At 39.3% G+C, this 25746-nt stretch overlaps 1 protein-coding gene across 2 annotated transcripts in view; it reads right to left on the bottom strand.

The window, feature by feature from the left end:
• Nucleotides 1-2826: 2826 nt before the first annotated feature.
• DAP (death associated protein) overlaps nt 2827-25746 on the bottom strand; it is a 54301-nt gene continuing 31381 nt past the window's right edge. The window contains exons 3-4 of one of the 2 annotated variants that reach the window (XM_083857583.1): nt 7496-7538; nt 2827-5616 (exon numbers count right to left, since the gene is read on the bottom strand). In XM_083857583.1, the coding sequence (XP_083713709.1) occupies nt 5497-5616; nt 7496-7538 (163 nt within the window). In that variant the 3' untranslated portion in view covers nt 2827-5496. The remainder of the gene's footprint in view (nt 5617-7495; nt 7539-25746) is intronic. The other variant, XM_083857582.1, reaches the window with a different exon arrangement.

The following is a 25746-nucleotide window of genomic DNA, read 5'->3' as shown; positions in this document are numbered from 1 at the left end:
CATTCACTTAAGAGCTGGACTCCTTGGATCCTTGTGACTCCCTTCCAACTCTGAGTATGCTGTGATCTGGAAACTGATCTCATCGCTGTGCTTTCAGTTCACTCACTCCACTATGTGTAGCAAAGTGATGTCACTGTCCATCTTAACATGGTATCAGACATCCATTGACACCTGAGCACTACCACACATGGCTTGTAAGAACTCATTTTGCACACCTTCATAACCTGCCACTTGCTTCTCTGCCAGAAAGGAGGATAAAAACTATTATGATGAACCAGCTTTAGCCAGGACAATGTGAGACTATACTAAAGGTAACATGAGATGTTACCTTACTGACACTGATGTGAGCTGCAGTGTCATTAGCAGCTTACCAATTTTCATAATCCTTAAAATCACTGTGGATTACTAATGCTTTTCTTTTTCTAAAGCTACGAGTGACCTATAGAATGCCAGACACTCACGTTTTCTAAAAATACCTCCAATGTAAGCTGCACAGCAGAGATTATGTTACAGGGCGTTTTTCAAGGTCACTTGCAAGATCTATGCTTGCCCTGGCTTTAGTATCCTGCATTTCAGTTTTGTCACTGACAGCATTCTGTGTTTTGTAAAAAATCACCAGCAACCATGCTTGCCTGTCAGCTCCAAATAGTAATAAATTACATTCCCAGAAAGAGGTATCATATTCTTTTTCTCACCTCTGATCAGCATTCTGAAGGGAAGGAAAACAGTCATTGCAATAGAAATTACTTCTTTGTTCACGGAGTGCTTTGTCAAATACAATGCACTCCACCTCTCCTCTCAGGCCTCCTATCTGAATGCTAGTGCTTCCATTTTATGATTCAAGAAATAGTATACACTAGCTGCAGTCTTTTCTCTGATGGGGGATGAAGAAAATCAATAAATGCACACTCTTGAAGGAAACCCAAAAACAGGGACAAGCAAAATACAAACCTCCATCTTCCTAAGAAATTACCTTTACTAATTTTATATAATACAATCATGCACCACACTTATCAAAGGTTACAGCTACAATGTTCATTTACTTTACCCATCCGCTGAAGGAATCAAATGAATTACTGCTGCAGACTTGCCTCAGTTTCTTCTTGAGCCAGCCAGTCACTATGATCTGCATCCTTATATAGCAGATAACATTAGCTCTAACCAGTTATATTTAAATGTCTTTATCTTGTGAGAGGTTTGTATGCAAAGAATTTAGATTAAAACAGAGATTTGTCTTAATTCTTTACATCATTGCAGCCTGTGACCAGCAACAACCCTGTTGTAAATGTATCCACACTGACATCCCCACATTTTCTAAAATGCAAGTATTCATTGGTGTATTAATTCATCATCTTAAGGCATTAGCCTAGACTTAAATCTAATTTAAACTTAGTATGCCTAAATCTGAAGGGACCATAAGAAGTGGCATACAAAGCCCACACCTCCCTTCCCCATGAAGATGGTGAGCATTCAGAATAAATTTATTCCAAAGGGATAGAAACTTCTGTCTATTCATTCCTTTCACCTTTGTATGGAAAACTGCTCTGAGTATTTTCCTAAACAGCTGGGAGCACAGAATGATCGCACTACTGTGGAAAGAAGTACAAGACTTGTTTCAAGACATTTGGTGACAAAAGGGTAGATCATACTGTTGACATAGAAGTAAATAATTTCTAATTACTAACAACATTTGTAATACTGCTGATAACAAGGCCATGGAATTTGGAGTAACAATGGACAATGCAATCAACACCATACCCAACATCTTGCATGTGCATTTTCCCAAAATTTTAATGAAAGAAGATACCTTTTGAATAATGTAGCATGAAAAAGAGGCTGAGAGGAGACCCTATTACTCATTACTATCTGCAAGGAGGTTGCAGCATGGTGAGCTTGGTCTCTTCTCCAAGGTAACAAGAGACAATATAAGAGGAAATGGCCTCAAGTTGTGCCAGGGGAGGTTTAGATTGGGTAGGAGGAAAACTTTCTTCTTGACAAAAAGGTTGTCAAGTTTTAGAAGAGGTTGCCCAGCAAAGTGGTTAAGTCATCAAACCTGGAGGTATTTTAAAGATGGATGGATGTGGCACTTACAGCCATGATTTAATGGTGGCCTTGGCAGTGCTGGGTTAATGCTTGGACTCGATGACTTTAAGGGTCTTTTCCAACTTAAACAATTCTATGATTACGTGAGTGCAGAGTCTAAGGATGTAACACTGCACTAGTGCCAGGGCAGTAGCTATCACTCTGCACTGCTTCACAAACATTTGCCGTATTATATACACACTACACATATACTAAACACGGCCCAAAGCATCAGAAAGGTCCCAGAAACACTGCAGCAATTCCTCCATATTCTTTAGCAAATCACTTACGTTACATCATGCCTTATGTAAGGTTAACTGCAGCTTTATGAAAAGCTTGCCACCTCTTCTGATTACAATACTTGCTCTTTCTGAAAGACTAGAACTTGCAAAGCAATGGAAAATGTTACATTTAACTTCCTTTACCATCCTGGTTTATTTCATTTTATTTTATCCTGTTTTATCAGGGTTAGACTGTCTAGCTTCACAGGGCTGAGTGAGCATCTCCCATTTCATAGTGGAAAACAGCAACTCCCAATCTAGCTGGTAGCATCTACTTTTTGTTTTACATGAGACTGGACTATTCAAAACAGCTCATCCACTGTGTCATAAAACTTCATAATAAATTTCACTATCTATAAAATGTTGATTAGTCATGCAGCAGTCTGTAATAAAATCCCATAAATCCCACAAAGCTGCACCCTGCTGATTTACATTTCACTTATAGAGAAAAAAGAGCCCAATATACAACTTCATGCTTTATTGTTGCATTATTGTCACATTGACAATTACAGAAAATTCTTTTTGCAGTTATATCAAGGTAGTATCTGAACATCTTCTGTGCCTATATGCTATTGCAACATATTTTAAAAGTATCAATAACCATCAGTAAGAAATCCAGTTCGCCAGTTATGATTATTTTGGACAAGGTAATGCCTTGGGGTAAGGACATTTATGTTATAAACATGGATACCTCCCACCCATATATAATACGCTTTCATACAGAGACATTTTCTAATCATGTACGAATTTCTGCACTCTAAAAGCCACTAAAGCTATCTTAAGAGCCATACTTCATTGTACAAACTTATATATCTATCTAAGTAATCAAAGACAAAAATCAGGTATTGTCTATATATGCTGTATATATTGCATTAACAACCAGGAGCAGCAGTTTGTAATTTGAAAGCATCCATGCTCCTAACTTTTACTGTCAGAATGGAGATGTGGTGTGGCTTTCAAAACCATTCCTACCTATTACAAGACATGGAGCAGAGGCACCCAGCCTCTGTGTGCCTCCACAAAGAGGTTTAATTTTCCACTGCAGTCAGTGGAGCCAAGAGTGATCCAGCTCATCTTGAAAGACCCTTCCCTTTGGTCAATGATGGCATACCTAAACTCTGCTGACGTCCTGACTGCACCACCGACTACAGCGGGCTCTAGACACTGCTTCAGATGCAGGCACAGCAGGAGGCAGAGCTGGATCCCACCCAGCTCCCCCTCAGGCCAGCAGGTACCAGAAGTGACTGTGATGATTTGCTCCATTGCTGACACAGCACATGGACAGCTACGGCTGCACCACCACCCGTCTCCTGTCCTGAGTCTGCAAACATTCCTGCCAGCAAATCACCTCCTGCACAGATTCCAACAGGCTCCAACAATGAGTACCCTTATGAATGAGCTGCTCAGGTGTGAATCACTTGCACACTCATAAGCAGCTACAAACAAGGCCTCTGCTGCAGTGACATCAGAAATAGAAAGCAGATTTGAAAAGCTACACATATTCTAATACAGAATATTTCTTACAAACAACACTCATTCCTTAAGGCAGGTATGGCTTCTAATCAAATTGAAAATAAGGACTGCATATATAGATTGTACATCCTTCCTTGGGTTTAGGATAAATATGTCCATGCATATATTTTGCAAAACATCATTTCCGTTTCAAGCTGATGAAGAGATGGAAATATCAGGTCCCTTGCACCCACACAAAGTGAGTTATTCCACTTGTGAAATGGGCCATATTTCCCATTATTTTGTTGCTGTTGTTTTAAATCAGCTACTCAGGAAATAATTATTAAATATGCAGAATTTTAAACAATGATAATTTTTGAACTTTTCTTACTGTTTTTTAACCATAAATGAATTGGTAAAGCCCCAAGCGACCCTAAAATTTCACTGATTTGCCAAGTGAATGGCTGCAGCATTAGCTCCCACTTTTTTTGACATCATTAGAAACTTTATAAACCTGGAGTGTACCAAAGGCTGCATTGTATTTGTAGTCAGTTAAAAACAGAAGGACACTTTAAAATAGGTAGAGTGTATAAAATTTTTTTCCTGGTTTTTACAAAGGTGAGAGATGGAAGGAAAATGATAGAGCTAAGTGACTTTGAACTGAGAAATCGAATGATTTAATTGCATGGTAAAAATAAAACAATTGCTCTATTTGGAAATAACTTTCTTTTTACTCCCTCATATCATTACTGTCCTTCAGAATAAGACTAGGAAAAAATAAAATGTGCAAAAGAGGTTGGATCATAAACATATTTACTAATCATATCTCTTAAATTCAAATAATGATCTTGAATTCTAAATTTAAAAAAGTAACCAGATTTTTCACCAACTTATTTTAAGTTCAATACGGAGGGTCATGAACTACTTCAGGCTGTTATTGGAATGTGAAATCATCACCTCAAAAATACAGCCCCCAGTGAGGCCCATGAAATTACAAATGAGTTGTCTACAGCAGCAGTGTTGTTGTAATTCTGATTTCTCTCTCCTCTCATACCCACAGACCACCAGAGGGAAAAATCTCAGCAAGACTGAGAGAGTGCAAAGGGGTGTAAAGAAGATTCACCTGGATCTCTGCCCACTTGAGAATGTATGGGGGCCCTTTCATCATCTCGTTTGAATCCAGAGGACACTGGGTGTAACACTGCAGGATATTGAAGGCTGCAAGGGCTCTACATAATAAAAACAACTCCTGACTTCTATCCCAACACACCCAACAAACTCCCTCCAGACAGTAAAGGTACCAGTACAAAGAGCTGTTCTTCCTTACTGGCTTAGCATAAAAACTATATTAACTATCTGCTATTGTGAGTACACAACTAAAAGTTCAATTTTAAGCTCATTAATAATATTATTTATACTAAAGTTTTTATCTTGACAATAAGAAAATCTTATTAAAAAGCACCCCCTGATCAGCAAATACTCGATAGAGAATTTTCCATCTAGGATAAAAACTGAACAATGTCTTCATTCTTATTAACCCTTGAGAATTAAAGTAAAAGAAACAGCATATTATTTTAGATGTCAATTTTACAGATTTGACAGTGTGAATTCTAAAGGGTTTTTGTCTTCTCTTGGAAACTTATTCACTGAGAGCAGTTTGGCAGAGATCCTGATGGGGAGCTCATTTGCGAGGCTGGTGGATGTGCTGTTTGACGTGCTGTGGGTGAGGAAGCTTTTCCACAGAAGGATGTGGTTTCTGATGAGCCACCTGAGCTGCAGCTGGAGGGAAGTCCTTATCACCCTGTTGGAAGAACACAGCAGGAAAAGTTCAAGGAATCTTAAAAGTGTACTTTCCAGTTCAAATTGATGAAAGTTCTAAAAAATGTGAAAATCAGATGGAAAATAGTGTGGCATGTTACTTTGGCCTCCCCCTGTACGCATTCTGTATTTTTATTGTTTTAACCAACTTCAAAATTTTTCTTATGCAAGCTTCACTTCTTCCACTTACATACACTATCCAATAATAAAGTATCTTAATGTGACACTAGGAGCGGGGGGGAAACCAAAATATTCCTATCTTCAAATGTGTTTGGTTTTCAAAAAGCCGCTGGAAAGAACAAACTATTTTAAAAGTAAGTTAAAGGAGCATGAAAAACACCTGCACAAAAACCCTGCTGTAGGAGTCAGAATTGTAGAATGGCCTGGGTTGGAAGGAACCTTAAAGATCATCCAGTTCCAACATCAATGCCATGGGCAGGAATGTCTTCCACTAGACCAGGTCACTCAGGACTCCATCCAGCCAGGCTTTGAACAATTCCAGGGATGGGGCATCCACCTGTTCCATTGCCTCACCACCTCCACAGTAAAGAATGTTTTTTATTATCTGATCTAAACCTACTCTTTCAGTCTGAATCCACACCCTCTAGTCCTGGCATTCCATGCTTTTCTAATGAAACTTTCTGTCTTTCCTGTAGGCTCCCTTCAGGCAACGGAGGGCTGAAGTTATGTCACTCCAAAGCCTTCTCTTTTCCAGGCTTAACAATGCCAGTTCTTTAGGAAGAAAGCAGGATCTAAAATGACTCAAATCTTAGGGATGGCTGGCTTGTAAGTTTAACCTGCTCTTTTAACCGGGTCTGCTAGTGTCAGCTCTCAGGTGCTGCTGTTGGGCAGTCTCATTCCAGGTGTAACCCATATGTCACCCATGTACCATTGCCATTTCTGGGGTCAGTCCCAAGACACTTTCAAAAAGCAACAGGAAACAAATACTATCAGTGCTCAGTGACCGGGGGGACAACAGCACCACAATTTCCCTCTTCAGAAAGTGGGACAAACATATCACAGGCCAGAAACTCTGGGCATTCCACTGGTTCACAGGGCAACAACTTTATACCATTTTGGTTTTGTTTTAATCACTATGTTAACTAGTTAAATTTTATTTTTTTCTCTACTCCAACTTGCTTCCAATTTTCAAAGATCTGTTCTCCTCAGACTTAACATTTTCTACCTTCTCTCCCCTGATGCTGCCAACTGCCCATTCCTTATGGGCTAAGGAAAATGGCATCAGCTCACTCTTTCCACCTATGGGATCTGGTCTATGGGATCTGTAAACCATACTATAAACCCCAGTGATGTAAGGTAACCACCACATAAAGCCATGATAAAAACCCTGCCACAATGCACGAATTACTGATCTCATGATTAATGACTATTTAATACTAAGGGTTTACAGATCCTGCCTGCTCTTAAAGTCCAGGGAGTAACACCCTGAATGCCAAGTACCTCAAGGCAGCTCAAACACACTACCTTCAAGCGTGTATCCTTACAGGCAAGAGGGTGGCTCCTCATCACAGACCAAGCTACAGCAGCAGCTTAATATGCAGCCACTTCCAAAAGAAATGAATACAGTAATATCTAGCTTAGATATAAAAAGATGATCCAATAAACTTAAAGTGCTAAAATTCAAGGAAAAATGGTGGAAATAATTTCAATTAATAATTTCAATTTCACACAAACCCAGAAAGAATGCTCAAAGGGCCTTACACAAATATAGAAAACACAAAGCCTCTTCTCACAAAAGGGAAAGAGGTACGAAAAAGATTAATTTTGCTCTAATTGGCAGTAATTCTGAAAAGCTTACAGTACTTTTGCTATGATTGACAGAAATTTACTGATAATCTTACCCTAGCAATGACACCGGAGATGAACACCGCTGGCTTAGGTGGGCTGAAAAAAATAAGAGGGATTATTTGTACCAGTTATTTAGAAGGTAAAAATGAAAGGGAAATCACACATACAATGCAAAAAAAGAGGCGTCATTTTTGGAAACTGATCAATGTTTCAAATAGACAAGACAAATTTCCTCTTCAAATGATTATTGCCTTAGTAGTACGTACTGCAGCCAAAACCAGACCTGTAGGTTTTGGCTGCTATTACTTCACATTGATTGTGACATCAGTAAGAGGCTAGTCCAACAGTATTGCTTCTTAAAACTGAGTCTTTGTTTGCATTGGTTTCTTAATCCTCAAATTTTGTACATAAACTGCCAGCAGTACTTTAGGCTTAGTGTATTTGTATTGCACAATGAAAACTGTAGCTGGACTAAAGTCACTGCTGTGTTAGAGAATAAAATAAATTTCAAGTTTACACCTGTCAATCAAATGAATGAGGATTCTGAGTCTCAGAAAGAGCAACACTCTGCACTTTAAATCATAGATTTTCAAGCAGGTAGTCTACTCTATTACAAGGAAAAGAAACATGTCTGTAATCAAACAAATATTAAAAAACACAAAGCAAAGGTTTTCCTGGTTTCTCATTTGCAGACCCTCCATCCACACCAACAGGAACAGACTCTCCACAGGCACAGTTCTCTGAAGCTTGGTCAGCACAAGCCCTCGTGGGTTGCTGATCTCCCGAGGTGACCACCTCTACCTGGAGGCCACAGCACAGCCACGTCCAAGTGCTCACCTGCTGGCACTGCCAGTGTCTGGATTACAGACACTCAGCAATCTCAGTGCCTCTGTGACAAATAAAACCACACATCTGCATGGAGTCTGCAGAAGGGTGGAGACCTGGAGCTCCAGCAAATCTCCACAATAGAGGTCATTCCCCTGTAAGAAAACCATGTAACCTGAAGCACTGCAAAGGCAAGCAGAGTGGGGAGGTGAAGCTGTCCCTTCCCCTGAGAACATCTGTAACTGAGGACTCAGAGCAGGTGCTTCATTAACCTGGGCCACAAGGAGGGTTCTACCCTGAGATGTTACACCTCACGAGATTGGAACAACACAAAGCACACACAAATCAAATTACTTATTAGAGGAATGATAGTGATTACTATGATGCACTTTACAACTACACAGCTCGTAAAAATTTATTAACATGATGATGTGTGAAGTTAAGATAACAAGCAGCACAGTATTAGACTTGATATAATGAACTCATAAATATTTCCTGAGCCCTGTTTAAGCCCTGGTATTGCTACTCAGTCTCTGAACAGCCTGGCTATTTAACAAGGCTCAGCATCCCTCCTAGAAATTTTTAAAAAGTCAGAAAGAGAATGACAAAGTTAGAAAAAAAAAGGAGAAAGGAAGAGAGTTATGCTTTAAAATACTTCCATGGAAGAGTAACAGTGATATTTTCTGCAATGAGAAATAACATTTAGATAGCTGTATTAGACATTTTCAATCCAATTTTCTGTCAGTAAAAACTAATAACAAGCAAAGATCAATAGCAAAACACTTCCATTTCATTCTAATTGTACTGAGCCAATTAGTATGTAACAGTCTGCATGAGACTTACTGGATGCTGAGGAACAAACTCAAAGAAATAACTCTGACTGAGAAAATACAGATGTACTGCAGTGGCTCAAGGTACGATTCACACACACCATGACATTATAAAGGAAATGAACAGTAAATGGGAAGAAAAAAAAAGTATTGTAATTTATTCTTCAACTATACATGGAATCTGGCTTTATTCACACTCAGAGAAACTGGTTTTTTGCTTGACATTGTATTATTAACAATACTGGATAGTGAAAAAGTCAAATCAGACGGATTTTTAAAAATATTCTTAACATGACCTTTCAATGTTCATTATGCTTGGATGATGCATGAAATTCAAATCAAAGTTTCCCCAACAGAGCCTGTATTTGCTGAATGTGCCACAAGCTGCTCACCAGCTACCACACTGTATTACCTGCTGTGTGGTTTATAATTCTTGCTTTAAAAACAAGTGCAATGCTCCATGGCTTTGGCCAAAAATGTCAACCAGAAGGAATCTCTTATGTAATGGTCATTTTGAACACATCTTTTAGCACTGCAAATTGCAAAATCTTCTCAGGAATCCTCGTCTCCTGCTGAAATGTCATGCTATTAATATTTGAAGGACCCAAACTTGCAAGTGTTAAGTCTCCCAAGTACATGATAGAATTGGATAGAGTTAGAATCTTTGGCAGATTTCTGTACTTACTTTAATTTCATTGTATGTTCTTTTGTCTCAGGAATTAGGCTGAAGATCCTGTAAAGATCATTGTAACTTTCAGGTAAGCTAAAATCCAGTCTGAGGTTTATGCTGAGGTAGTACTTCAGAAGCAGCTAGCACATCTTTATAAAGAAGACAAAAGTCAGCAGTACCATTTTCCTAGTAAAAACTATATTCTTCAGACACAAAGCATTTATCTGGAATATTCAGCCTTGTTTGTATGCAATGGGTTCTGTGACTGTCTTTAGTTACACTGCCTTGGAAACAGGACAGATTAGGGCTCTCCCAGAGGTGTGTGGTACGCACCAAAACACCTCACTTAGGGTTCATGTGGCACATTCTAGGACAGGGCTGACACACAGGAACAACCTAAAAGGAAATTATAGTATTTAAATAAAAGGTATCTACTCCCAGATGCAGCTGGAACAATTTTCTCCTTGACTGTCCCCCGTGTTTGCCATCTCCATGGATTTTTGACTGGACTCTTCCCCTTCATACTAGCATCCATCTTTTTAAATGGAAGAACTAATGGGAATGCTGGCCCGGCTTCCAGCTCAAGTGCCTCTACCCTCCATCCACAAATACCTTGCAGAAACCCTGGCATTTGTTTCTGGCTGCCCCAAGTTTCCATGATCAGCTGCAGGTGCAAACAGTAATGAGGCTTCACCTCTCTATTTAACTTGTTAAATAGGCAAAATGCCTTGCTCCTACAGAAGACACAGCCTAATAGGAAGCTCATTTCCATATATTAATTATCCTGTAGCAGGAAAAAAGACAGAGAGCTGGCCAAAAATGAGAATGATTGAGTGTATCAGTATTTATGTCCTATGTCAAGCCACTGGCTTTCCTTACATTTTTACTAGATTACACTGTTCCAGAAAAAATCTTAAAAAAATTATTATTCATTATCTTTGATGATCTATAGAACCAGAACCAGGCCAGAGCATATATAATCACACATCTGTACTAATGAAGAATTCAACAGATCAGAGAAAGGCCTGGATAATCAGTCACTGATTCATGCTTTAATTTCCTTGCTAATGAGAGAAATCTTTCCACAGATGAACTTTGTCATAATAAATTCAATCTCTATTGCCAGACTCCCAAACCACGGGCTTTTGTGGACCCAGATTAGCTGCCAGGACCGTAACTCTCTAATTGCACTCTGAGACATCTACTGGGATTGCAGTGTTGCAACATCACTCATTATCTTTCCCAAGAACCTCCTGAAAATAGGAACAAAATGGAGAGCAGGCACAGGCTACCATTGCTACATCTGTAAAACACTTTTAAGTGCTTTAAATTCTGTTGGTGTTTTATGCAAAGCACAACCTACATTACCAGTATTTTGTAAGCTGTGATGGTTGTTCTGAGGATATACTTAATCTGATGAAAATCGGTTTGACAGATGTTGTTTTGAAGATGGAGCATTCCTTTGTCTAGGCATCCGTAAGCAAGAAAGCAAAAAAAATTATTTTCTGCCAAAAACTATTTAGCATATATATACATATATACACATATATACATATATATGTACTTTACAGCTATTTAGTGCACACTTTTTTTTTCAAGTTAATTAATAGCCACAGCTGATACTGTGTAAGGAGCACAGTTTTGTGTTTGCCAAGACTGGTTAGTGTTTGTGTCAATACTTGCAGAGCAAATCCTTATTTTGTTATAACATATGGAGAAAAAGAACACATCTGTTAAGACCTAACCGTTCAGAGAACTTACCCTGATTTTACATGTGCAATGCTGCACCTGTTTAACATCAGATTCTCTACTGGATTCATTTATCCTGACTGTTCAAATAGAATAAAGATTTCTATTATTTCATAATACATAGCTTGAATAAGATCTTTATCTGACATGGAAGGTAAATCACAAAGAAGATTAAATAACTTGAAGAGATCATTAAGTAGATGAAATGAGGCATTAATAAAACTAAAATCTTATGCCTTCACCTTAGAGGGATTGGTTGAAGTGAAGTATGACAGACATCCTGTAAAGAAAACATGGTGACACTGGAGTTACTGTGAAATCTCCTAGAGGCCACCAAACACATGTAAGGTAGATGAGTATTTATCCAACTCCATTAGAACAGAGAAACTGGCTAAATCAGTTTTCTAATTTAACAGGGACATTTACAGTGAACTGTATCTCCATCTGTAAAGGCAGCGAACTTGCACACATACATGCACAGGCTGCGCATGTACACACACACAGATCACACAAATTCACAGCTCTCACATGTACACACACACAGATCACACAAATTCACAGCTCTCACATGTACACACACACACAGATCACGCAAATTCACAGCTCTCACAGGTACACACACACGGATCACACAAATTCACAGCTCTCACATGTACACACACACAGATCACACAAATTCACAGCTCTCACATGTACACACACAGTGATCACACAAATTCACAGCTCTCACATGTACACACACACACAGATCACGCAAATTCACAGCTCTCACAGGTACACACACACGGATCACACAAATTCACAGCTCTCACATGTACACACACACAGATCACACAAATTCACAGCTCTCACATGTACACACACAGTGATCACACAAATTCACAGCTCTCACATGTACACACACACACAGATCACGCAAATTCACAGCTCTCACAGGTACACACACACACACAGATCACACATATTCACAGCTCTCACAGGTACACACACACAGATCACACAAATTCACAGCTCTCACATGTACACACACACAGATCACACAAATTCACAGCTCTCACATGTACACACACACACAGATCACGCAAATTCACAGCTCTCACAGGTACACACACACGGATCACACAAATTCACAGCTCTCACATGTACACACACACAGATCACACAAATTCACAGCTCTCACATGTACACACACAGTGATCACACAAATTCACAGCTCTCACATGTACACACACACACAGATCACGCAAATTCACAGCTCTCACAGGTACACACACACGGATCACACAAATTCACAGCTCTCACATGTACACACACACAGATCACACAAATTCACAGCTCTCACATGTACACACACAGTGATCACACAAATTCACAGCTCTCACATGTACACACACACACAGATCACGCAAATTCACAGCTCTCACAGGTACACACACACACACAGATCACACATATTCACAGCTCTCACAGGTACACACACACAGATCACACAAATTCACAGCTCTCACATGTACACACACAGATCACACATTCACAGCTCTCACATGTACACACACACACACAGATCACACAAATTCACAGCTCTCACAGGTACACACACACAGATCACACAAATTCACAGCTCTCACATGTACACACAGAGATCACACAAATTCACAGCTCTATCAGAGTGGTTCCAAATGTGAAACAAAGCAGAGCACATGACTGTGGTAGGGATAAACACTTGCAGCCACTCTGGTGTTCGGAGCACCCAAATTGCCCACTGCATCCCTCACCTGATGGAATGGATTGCTTGCTTCCAGCAGCAGTTTGAACAGCAGATCAAATCTGGAGGAAGGACTATGAGCACTGCTCACAGTGCAATCCAAACCAAAGGGCTCCATTCAGAGTTGACAAAACCAGGAAACACCCCTATGCATAAGCATCATTCCTGTCCACACGAACATAAAAGCTCCTAAAATGGGAAATGGGTCTCACTGCAGCCAGACAGTGCAGAAGGTGAGTGCCTCATGTACACTGGTGATCAGAAAAACCAAAATAACATACCAATACAAAGAAAGAACCAGAAAAAGCAATAGTAAAAATAGTACCTCATGGTATACCTCAATCAAAATATGGTACTCAGGCCAGGAACACCAAGAATCAGAGCAAGAAGTATAGATGGAAAAAATAGCTGAGAGAGCACAAAAAACCCACATAAGGAGAGAGCTAAGAACTATCAGCATACAGTATACAGAGGAGTAAGTAATACTGCTCTCATTTCCTTTCCTTACGGTATAAGTAGAAAGCGACGTTTGCAGAAGATTACATTTAAAATTATTATTAGCAGATAACTTTAAAATAGAATTAAATGTAGAACCTCCTGAAAATAAGGCATCAATCTCAAAATTTCCACTATGCCAACATTCAAAACAGGTCAGCCTACTTTAAAGAGGACAAAGCTACATGGATGCAAAGTTTGTGTTAGACTGGATGGTTTGTTTTTTTTTTTTTTGTCAAAATATGTTAGATGAAAGTTAAATCATTAAAACTGTGTTAAACTAATCTTCTACTTGGAATTATTCATATTTATGATTAAAGAATGGGAATGATTCATATTTATCTTTTAATATTTGTGGGAATTAATGGTATGTCTTATCATTGGTGATCACCTTTTGCTCTTTTAAGTAAGCCTGGCAAACAGATATATGGAATCCATAAATATATGGTTTTTGAAGAGTTTGGAACCACAAAGTACTTCACCATTTTTAACTATCCAAGAATAATGCTGGAGTTTGTAACTTGGTGTTTCCTTGTTTTAATCAAAACATCCAGTGGCACATACTGCAACTCACAGTTGGCTTACAGCTCTGGAAAGCAAAGGAGCAATTTCTGTGACAGGCATGGAGAATGAAGAAATTCCTGCAAACCAAAGAGATTACAACACAGAACCTGGAGCTGCACCCAGCTTCCTGACCCTTCAGGCAAAGGCAGCACACAGACAGCATACCCTTGCCCCTCCAGATGCCCAAAAGAGCAGGGACTTGAAAAGTGAGCAGAACCTTCTACTAATCAGCTTACCCTTTATTTCCCTGCTCATTTCCAAATAAACACTATTCACTTTCCTCACAATTAGCTTAGGCAGGTGAAATGAAAACCATATATGAAATACTATGATCTGCAGTTACTCATTGATCCCCCCAACTGCTCCCTAATGAGACCAAGTTTTGTAGGTTTTTACTTTTTCCTGGCATGACATTCACTCTGTGAACAGAGAGTTCCCCAAATATTCTGAGCAAAATTTCCTTTTCAGTCAACAAAACTTCATACCTTAATCCTGCCCCTCTATCTCTGCAATTGAAAGTATTGTTCCCAGTTGTTCAAATCATCCAGCTTAATCTTCAAGGTTGTTTGGGAATTCGTATTTTCTGGTTATGAAACATGAACGTTAACTAGTCTTAGCTTCCACCTAATGCTTCTCTAAAGATGCCCAGATACGTCATTACAGGGGGGCTTATTTGAATTTACAGAGTTGCCTTTACTTTTGGCATTGTCTGCAAAAATAAATTCCAAGATGATTAAAACCACACTGAGATGATTAAAATCACACTTCTCAGCAACAGAATAAAACTAACAAGCACCCTGCTCATCAGCTTACTTGAAATAATTTCCCGTTGGTTATAATATGCTTAGGTTATTAATTTTCTGGACAGAAAAGTAATAATTAGTCTGACTGACTACCAGAGGGAAATGTTTTAACTGATTGAATGGGGACATACAGTATCTGATAGTCTATAAAAATTTATTGTGTTGAGATCATTTATCTGACAGAGCTTGCATATCTTTAAGATCATCCACTGGATGGCACTGTTGAACCTCAAAGTCTCCTGTAGATGAAGTAGGCAACAACCTCAAAAACATCCAGGTGCTGCAGCAAATACTAAAACAAGTAAAAAGCAGTACTTCCCCTTGATGACAAATCTTGACAAAACACAGTGCATACACACGAATACACACAAAATTCTTACCCATATGTACAGACACTACTTTGGGATACAATTTTCCTGTCCGTGTGCCCCGATACACCCCCAAGAGAATGCAATGCCCTATCAGAAAATTTTAATTACTATTTGTTTTGCTATTCACATACAAGCAAATTGGGTGTCCTGATCTTTTAATGAGGTGGTAAATGACTGGCCATTACATTTAATAGAAACTGATTGGCATTCATTATTCTTACATTCACTATTAAGGCATTGCAGCATATGGCCTGATTAATCTCACCAGCCCCTCATTCATCTTTGGTTTTAGTTCATGTATAACCCATAAAAGGAAATAATTTAAGAAAGAGATCCACCATCTCTTATCTATATTGTTGTACATGATATTGCTATCAGAGAATAAATTTCTCTTTCATGCTGCCTTCCGATCACAAAATGAAGATTTAAGTATTTCACCTTTTCCACAGACTCAGAGGATTTAGAAAGAGTCTGCAATTTTCCAGCTGCTACTTGATTTATAAAGGTTCTACCCTGTTATTGCAGTATCTCCATTAGCTCTTAGTGAACACCAATGACCAACTTTTCACATACAGCGACTGCAGCATTAGCCCACTTAATAATCTGTAACTACTTAATTGTGGAAAAAAGAGAGGTATGAAAACTGACACAAAGTAGTGCTTAAATGGTGATGCAACTCAAAGGAAACCCTAAAATAAGGAATGAAACAGGACAGACTTCAAGCATTTGCAAAATTACCAAAGACTGTGGCTGAAAAGGGAGAGAAGACCAAATCTTCCATGTGTTTGTCAGGTGCTGAAGTGCATCCCCATGCACGCTCCCATGACAGCAATGCACTTATATGCTGAGACTACCATGACCATGGGCCTGCAATGCAGTGTCTTGGCTACAGGGACACAGGAGCCAGTTGTGGCACTGTTGTACACTGTGGCACGGAGTACTCTATCTCTCAGCAGGTGAAAGATGGGAGTGCAACTGGAAGAACAGCTTGACGCTGTACTAGGAATACAGGATGTCAGTGCAGTGAGAAAAACACAAGAAGGTAGAAGCTGAGAAGGTGAAAGTCTTATCACTTCTGCCCAGGTGAAGCTGTGTTTGTCTCAGAGTCACACAGCAGTGGCCCAAGATTTCCCAACCTTTCCTGTAAAGAGTTCATCACCTGAATCTTGCTTTCCAATGTTTCATGGTATTAATCATTCAGTAGATGTGCACCTTTCACTCTCCTACTGCTTTGAGCACTTGCAGTATCATTTGTTATTATCCCCAAAACCACTGCAGACATGAAGTCAAACATGCAGGCGTCTGCACATGTATAAATACATCATCACCTTCCACAGCCATGCAGCTGTTGTGAGGAACCTTCTCAACCCAATTTACACTGTGCATTCTGAACGGTTTCCATTCTACAGTCACATCCTACTGTTATGTAAAGCTCTCCAAAGCAAATGTCTCTGCCTATAGCACAAGAGGAAGTTCTTGACCATTTATACAGGCCACTCCTGGGGAAGCTCTGAACATGATAAAGGATGCTGTTGGAAGGTCATGAAGATACTCTGGTAATATCAGATCCCAGCTGAAGATTTTATAAGCTGACTGTTCTTGGCCAAAACTTGCTTCAGTTCAAACTCTGCCAGTTATTGACACAATTTTCCCTATTCTCCAGCGGCAAGTGGAGCCATAAATCATGTCATCCAGACATAGAAACCATTCTTTAAGTATGCAATTTTATATTCAGAGCTCACACAAGAGCAACAGAAGATGGAATTAAGAAATGTTTTTAACTGAACAGCTTACTTTTAATAGCAAGAAACCCCTTAGTCCCTAATACACTTAGCCCAGATAGGTTTTTACTGTGACACAAGACAAGGAACAAAGTTCTCTCAAAGGGATTCAGGCACGGGTGCATCTTTGTTTAAATGAACTTGGTGAAGGGCAGTTTCTCCCAGAGAAGCTGACCTCCATTGACCTGAGAGGAAGCAGCCACTCAATTCCTCTACTACCATTACTATGCCTGTGCTGAGAGGTGGCAGTTGGAAAGGAAGCATCATTTTCCATCTAGAAACATCCAGTCACCTGAACACTATAAGAACAGGCTGTTTCTTCCTTCCATATTAATCTTAAGGGCTTAATCTGGAAGGTCAATATCAGATATTACTACAATCATCTGTGAAACTTCCACTGTCAGTGGGACTGGGACTTGGTGCCATGAAAATGCACAGAAAATAACCTTGAGGAAATCAATAGCAATGGCATTCAAAGCATTGTAATCTGAAGGATGTCAAGAGTTCTTAGACACTAACCTTTCACTCTGTGTGAAATAAATGTCTAGCTTTGTAAAGCGATAATAGAAGCCATGACAATTCAAATGGGTAACAGATCAATGTGCTGTTAAATCTGAATATAGTACCAAAGTAGTACCCATTCATTTCAATGGGATGTAGAAATCTTAAAGCAACTACAAACTCCTGAATGTCAATACCGCCAGTGATTTTTCTGTTAATCAAACAAGAATGACCGCTACTCTTCTATTTCAATCTCTTAGTTTGAACTGGCACTTCCTGGTGTTTTATTTGTTTGAATTGCCTTTAATTGCTTTAATAACAGCAAAAGCAATTCATTTCATAAAAAGCACCACAGCACCTGCAGGATGGCAGCTGACCACCTGGCAGCATTATCTTCTACCACACAGAGCAGGATTAGACTGTATTTTTTCTGTTTGTGATGCACACATAGCTTTGGTTCTTCACTTTGCTTCTATGGGACAAATAGATCAGCCTCTCTGAGGAATGAAAATAAAACACACATGCACATTCTCAGCTGAGTTTACATCCATTAAACAGCAGCAGTACAAGGGGTACTTTATGCTGCGAGTTTGTACTAGTATTTTATACTGGTCATTTCCATGCACAGCACAACAGGAAAAAATGAAGAGGCACTAAAAATTACTCATTTTGCTTTATCCACTACCTGGTGGGAAAGTTCTGGCTAGAGTACTGTCTAAAGCTACATTTCTGTACTTCTAGCTGAAGGGTGTCCTCAGCAAGAACACAGTTTTTCTAAAAAGCTGCCTGGTGGCAGTACCTCTGGCCACTGTCTGGATGATATAACAAGTGACAATATAATAATGGGAGCTGCCTTAAGAAATCGTTACCCTACTCACCTTTGAAAAATGTACCTTTATAAGTATCAGCTTAGGTTGGATTAGCAAAAATAACAATGCCATTCCTCTTCATGCTTCAAAAACCTGTTTCTGTTATCCTGTGTATATTTGGACACAGAAACATTTTAATTAATGTCTTTTTATTTACTAATGAAGTAGGACATGCTGTGTAAGAGCCTATTAACATGCAAATGCAGAGATCTCTCATGATTCAGGTAATTTTTATTTTTATATAGTTCAGTGGAGTCCCAGTACATCAGTGTGAAGATTAATGAGAACATACATCACCACAATTAGATTTTCAAACAATCAGAAAGTGAAAATAGCAATTGTGACAATTACTACAATATCTACCATACACACAACCAATTTGTAAACACTAGTTTTCATAACTTTTCATAATGTGGTGTGACTCACAGCTTATTATTTTCAAATTTTCCCATTTGGAAGAAACATTTTGTAAACAGGAGATATTTCTACTACAAAAATGTATTTTCTATTATTTATCTCTTGGTTTCATTACATTTTCTTATTTCCCCTCCCACCACTAAGACTCCTCAATATGCTGGAACACGGAACTAAACATGTGGAATGCTGATCATTTTAAGAGTTCAGTATAAAACACATCCCTGTTGAGTTTTCATTACAAAAGTAAGTGGTTAGAGGGAGCTCAAGATCTGCAGGAGCAGGAACCAGAAGAAATTTTTCAATGGTACTTTTTTGGCAGAGGGTACAGAGGAGGTAATGATCCTGTCCTTCTCTAACAGCCTTTTAGCCCCCAAGGACTTGATCCCAAACCAGTAGTTTTTGTGGTTGTTTTTAATAACAACACATTAACTGTACAACAGTGGCAAGTTAATCACCCAACTGTTTATTTTCTATGATATGATGACTTTGGATAACACATTTCCAAAGTCAATGCTTTCCTGAGAAAGCATCTCTGTAACTTGCAGCATAATCACTTCACATGTAAATATATCAGGAATTCGGAACTTGTAGCAACTAAATTTTGCTGCAGGCTGGAGTGTAAGATGCTGCACTGTCTGATTCAGCTGAACTCTTCTGAATTCACATGATCTTAGACACAGCTCAAAACCTTTGCAACGAGAAGTCTTAAAAATTCAAAACAAGAGCACTGTTTTGAATCTTACTGTTCTTCCTTTTTTTAAATCAAAGACTCAGGGAGAAGATATACTGCCCTGGGATTGCTAAGTCAACACAGGAAGGGATACAGATGGTTATCCCACTTTCATCAGAAAAACATATCATGAAAGAGTGCGAGACAGAGAGGAGAAATTATACTGACAGAAATGCATGTATCTGAGAAAGGTCTTGGATTCCATTAAGACTACATTCTGGTTTGATATCTGACAATACAGATAGTCTTAAAAACTGAGTCCCTCAAAAAATCCAAAATTTTCATTTAACTGAAAAGTAAAGGCATGATTTGAATATTTCATTCAGAAGAGAGCTGCAAAACATAGAATAGCAAAGGTCAGCGGAACAACGCTAGAAGTAGCAATCATGTATTTTGGGTGTCTATCTGTTGTCACTTCTCAGGCTCCCAGTGACTCTCAAAGCACTCACCCATGGCTGGTGCAAGTAAGTCATGAAGCCAAACTTAATTTCAGGCTGCTCAGACACAAAAAGCTGTGGTTCAACAAAAAATCTATTCTCTGATAGGGGCTGAAAAATCCCCAAACACATGGATTACTACAGATTTTTGGTAAGACCCTGATAACTGTAACCTCAAAAAGCTCGAAATAAGAACACAAGAAACCTAAGAAATATCTGAGATATTTACTGCTTCTACTTGTATTCACTTATAATCTTCCTCTTACATTATATTCTGAGATCACATTCTATAAACCGATACATGTCAATTTTTGGCCAACAAACAGGTTTGTGCACTCCTTTCACATCAAATGCCTACCCATTCATACGATGACCACAAAAAAAGCGCAAAAAGAGCAGGTGTAAAGTGAATGGCCCTAATTTATCAAAAGGCCAAATAATTTTCTAATTTTCATCCTCCATATTTTTGGAAAAATTTTGTATTAACCAACATGACATCCCTATTATTAAGCAGCACTATCAAGAGAGGAGACAGATTCTCTTGTGTATTCTTGCTCTGAGTACGTGCTGCTATGACATTAAAATTGACAGAAGGGTATTGGGCTCCTGTCGTATTTATTTAAAATCTTCATGCAGAAGAAGCCCACAGAGACATACCCTAGGCGCCCAGATGACAGCAATGCTATTGCTGCTACATAATGGCTAGCTGCAAACTGAAGTTTAATTTCATTTTTGCCTATCAGAGGGATCTCTTCTTGCTACTTCCAGTTGTAAAGAAATGCCCACGAATTTTACAGCACCAATCCTCATTCACAGCTGTAGCGCATCAAAAGAAGTAGAAAGTAAAATGTGCAGGAGTTTTAAGGGAGAACAGCAACATTTCCTGATGCAGCACAGAGAGGATAGTAGCACAATCCAGAGTTCAGAAAAACATGGTGCAATCATGCTACTTGATCTGTGAATAGAAGTAAGAAGAGAAGAGCCCATTCCTCCCAGGTTCAAGAGTTTTGGGAGTACTGGGCAGTAGGAAAGAAAATGCAAGGAGAGGGAAAGGAAAGGGAAAGGGGGATGGGAAGGAAAAAAAGGAAGGAAAAAAGAACATACTCTCCTTTGGCAGTACTGCTGAATATGCATCAGGAAAAATTTCCTAAAACACAGTGGAAGCATAACCCCCATGACAGGCCCAGATAAACGGGCAGGAGAGATATCCAAGGATACACTCCATGTCAAGCACAAGCTATCTTGTTTTGTAGACAACAGAAAGGCTACAGAAAGCCCATGAAAAGACAATGCAAGGATGCTGCTGATCTGCCTATGTCTGCCTATGTCTGCTTTGATGTCGGTACCCCAGGGTATCAGTGACAGGTTGCCATGCCCTTCCCACCTCATGCAAAGGGCTTGGCCATGACCTTGTGAAGCATATGAAAGGACACAACACTGGTGCACAAATATTCTTTCTTCTCCCCACTTTGCATGGGCGGGCCAAGTATAATCATGTGTAGGCTATACCCCCCCCACTTTATAGTTGTGACATGGAGAAATGATCCAAGTGTTTTGTAGCCTATGCAGAGATGAGGAGCACTGTCATTCTTATGAAAGACCATCAAAAGACAGATTTGCAACTCATAGGAAAAGCAGCACTAAGCTATCAGCAGTAACGAACCACCAGACATTTATGGGTTAATTTTGCTACCTCTGCTGTTCCCTAAAGCCCAGTTTCCATACAGACCACTGGAGATCTTCAATAGTTTACAAATCAAAATGTTACGACTTCAGCATTTGAAAGAGGAAGGCCACAACTCTCCACAGCAGAAGAAAAATGCATGGAGAATTTCCCACTCTCTGTCTCTGCCCTGTGCTGGCATGACACAAACCACACTGTGTGACAGAAAGCAGCTACCTAGCATTATGTCAAAAGGAGAGCTATGATCACCCTTGGAAGCCGCAGAAGTCATGTTGACTTTAACCTGCATTCGTATTGCAGAGTTTTAAGTAACAGTAGGGTGTGAACACAGAATGGAAACACTCCAGAAAACATGAGCTAAGCCAATTCACTATTACAAAAGTCCAGCCTGGAGTAATTCTTGTCTTTCTCTAGGTCTCACAGACTGGCAAGCAGCCCCTCAGAACTTTCTCATAAATCACTCAATGCTCAGAAAGTTTCATTTTTTATTTCACCAAATGTTATCTCACTGTCACTCTCAGCACATGAAGCAATTTTATCAGCTGTTATAATTTCTTTTAGGTATGGTAATCCTGAGGAACAGATTAATTAAAAACTTAAATCAGACTGACAGGTGTGACTTCGGTACCAGTTTTTTAATGGAAATGCATATTTAGAACTTCAGGAAGGCTTGTAATTATTTCAGGTAGGTCAGGTTTTAGATCAAAGCAAAATATTAACATAGCAATGGGAAGGTGTAATTTGGTGATGTTTATGTCCTCGGAAAATCTAAGGAAGCATACTCAGCACCTCAGCTATTGTGCACATAATGCAACAGTTTCAAATGCAGTTTGTAAACCTGAACTCTGGCTTATTTTCATTGATATACCATGCTGCATTTTTCAAAGGGCTTAGGCCTTCACAAATGTGACTGATTTAAACAGGAACACCTGCACCTCTGAAAATTGAGTTAAGAGTATTTAGGGTACTTGCACTTGAGAAACTACTTCTGAATTTTCAGTAGAATGTGTGACTGAGCCTGCTGAACCACAGAAGCATGACAGAAAGGAAATATCTGATATAATTCTAAGAGAAAATATGAAAAGAATTTCAGCACAAATTAACACATAAACAGGATAGTGCAAAAGAGCTGGTTGTTCACCATCTCAGATATGCTTTTTTTACTATTAACAATTTGATTTTAATGACAGGGAGATAGAGTATTGTGCAAAATGTGGACTCGACAGCCCAGAAGATCATAATCCTTTTAAGCTCAGACCAGGCAATACAAGCAGAGGCCAACTCCAACATTGTTGCTAATGTGACCTTTTCCCTGGACCTGCACTTCAGTATCTTCCCTAGCGGTTCATCTGGCTGCAGCTTAGGCTCACTTAGCAGTGCCCATGAACAGATGCCAAGCCACAGATAATAGTCCCATCACTGCAGCCATGTGCTGGGTCAGTGCTCAGGGCAGGCTGTCCCTCTGGAGGTTTAAATGCCCACGGCAGCTGCTTCACTCTGAAGATCACCAGCTTTTTCTTCCTTCATGCAGTATTTCATTATGAATGTGCTCGTCTGACACTGGCAGCCTACTAGTAAGAACTCTGGTCAGTTTGGACCAACACAGCTGTAGAGACAACTGAGAGCTGGTTCCACATTGTCCCATAGATAATTTATAAGATGTAGGGATGACTGTACAAAGCCACACTTGGAAAAGGCTAGATGGCTCTCCTGGGTCATCCAGTGTCCAGGACAGACTGCTTGGGTGGCTCCTCCTGGACACAGGATACAGCACAAAAGACAAGTGCTTCCTCTAAGATCCCTCTTACTAGACGTCTGTGACTACACTTCAGATAGAAATTGAAAATCAATCTTATATCAAACCTGCATTCAATGATTTGAGAATTAAGAGAGTCTAGTCTAGGCAGCCTAAAAGACAAATAACACTGAAAAGGCTATTAAAACAAATTACAGAACTGTAATTACAGAGCCCTCCACAACAGAACCACAGAAGGGTTGAAGTTGGCAGTGACCACTGGAGATCATCTGGTCCAAGCCCCTGCCCAAGCTCGGCACTCGAGAACAGGCCACCCACAACAATGTCAAGGCAGCTTTCTATTATCTCCAAGGATCAAGACTCAAAAATCTCTTTGGGAAATCTGTGCCAGTGCTCAGTCACTCTCACAGGAAACACCTTTTTTTTTTTTGACTGATGTCCGCAGAGAACCTCCTGTATTTCAGTTTGTGCCCATTGTCTCTGTAACAAGACACCACTGAAAACCACTGTCTCCCTCTTCTTTGTGCCCTCCTTGCAGGTATTTATACATATTGAAAAGCTCTCCCTGGCTCTTTCAACCTCTCTTCACAGAAAAGGTGCTCTAATTTCTTCGTCATTTTTGTGGTCCTTAACTGAGCTGACCCTCTTCAGTAGTTCCAACTTCCTCTTATACCAAGGAGCCCAAAACTGGACACAATCTCTGGCTTATTAGCCCTTCCTTCCAGTTTTGTGTCATATGCAAACTTGCTGTGGGCACGGTTTGCCCCATCACTGATCATTAATGAAGATGTTGAAGAGGATTGGGCCAGATTCAGTATTGATCTCAGGGGTACAGGTGTTAATTACTGGTCTCTAACTATATTTCCTTCAACTGAGCAATGTTCTCTGTGCCCAGCTATTCAAGCAGTGTTCAACCTCACCCTGCTCATCCAGCTCATCCTTCATCATTTCTGCTCTATGGAGATCTTCCAGCAGACAGCTTTGAAAGCCTTTCTGAAGCCTAGGTAGAAAACATCCAGGGCTCTTTCCTTGTCTATCAAGCTGGTATTTTCATCATCGTAGAAGTTTATGAAGTTTATCAAGTGTGACTTCCCTTTGATGAAGGGGAAGTCACACTTGTTGACTTTTCCATGTTGACTTTTCCATGTTGCCTTTTCCATCACTTTCATGTCCTTCTAGTACCTGAATGTAGTTTCCACGATTATCTGCTCTATCAGAAAGTGAGGTAAGGCTGACCAGCCTGTGGTTCCCTGGTTCTTCATGACTGCCTTTTCTGAAGTGCTTATAAACACCGGGAATTTTCTTATTATTATTCCAAGAGTTTCTGTTAGGTGCTTCAAGAAAACAAAAAAGCTACTGTAAAGGTGAGACTGAAAAGTTGAAATTATGAATATTTTATTCTTCAAAAGATTTTAACTTAGCTGAATCTTTTAACTGTCAAATATAGTTCCATATAAAGCATTCAAAACTTTTTAAGTTGAGACAGAGACATCAGATTATGCAGTGATTATTCTGAAATAAATACCAAAAATAAGTACAGGATTTATGAACTCATGAAGTGATAAAGATACTCACGTTTACATTTTATGGTTTCGAATTAACCATGTACATGTACATTCCTCTAGGAAATACAGCAGATTAATGAATTTCAGCAGTATTACATTTTGCCATAGATACAGTCTTGAAAGTTATCATCCACCAAAGTAGTTTTTACATAATGCTATTGCGTAGTAGAATTTTATTTCCTCCTCTCCTGCATTTATGAAGTCAACTTCTGCATAAAACAATTCAACCATTCTAATAGAATCATCTAACAGCTGAGAGACTTCTGGGGTATGGAAACTTTGGGAATTATTATATGGAGATATATTTGAATTAAGCAGCACATGTAACACTAAAAACATGCTGTACCACTGATACAAAGTCTAGACAGATCTTGAGTTCCTAAATATGGAAGATTCATATAAAATTTCTAGAATATAAACTGGAAAACAATGGGCTTCTGCAGTCAACACTTTGCATCTTCACAGAAAATGTGTGGATTAAGAGACATTAAA

The sequence above is a fragment of the Zosterops lateralis genome (genome assembly GCF_965231275.1).
Source record: "Zosterops lateralis genome assembly, chromosome: 1".
Lineage (NCBI taxonomy): Eukaryota > Metazoa > Chordata > Aves > Passeriformes > Zosteropidae > Zosterops > Zosterops lateralis.
Note: the sequence above shows the minus strand (reverse complement) of the source record. Positions and strands in the feature narration are given on the sequence as shown.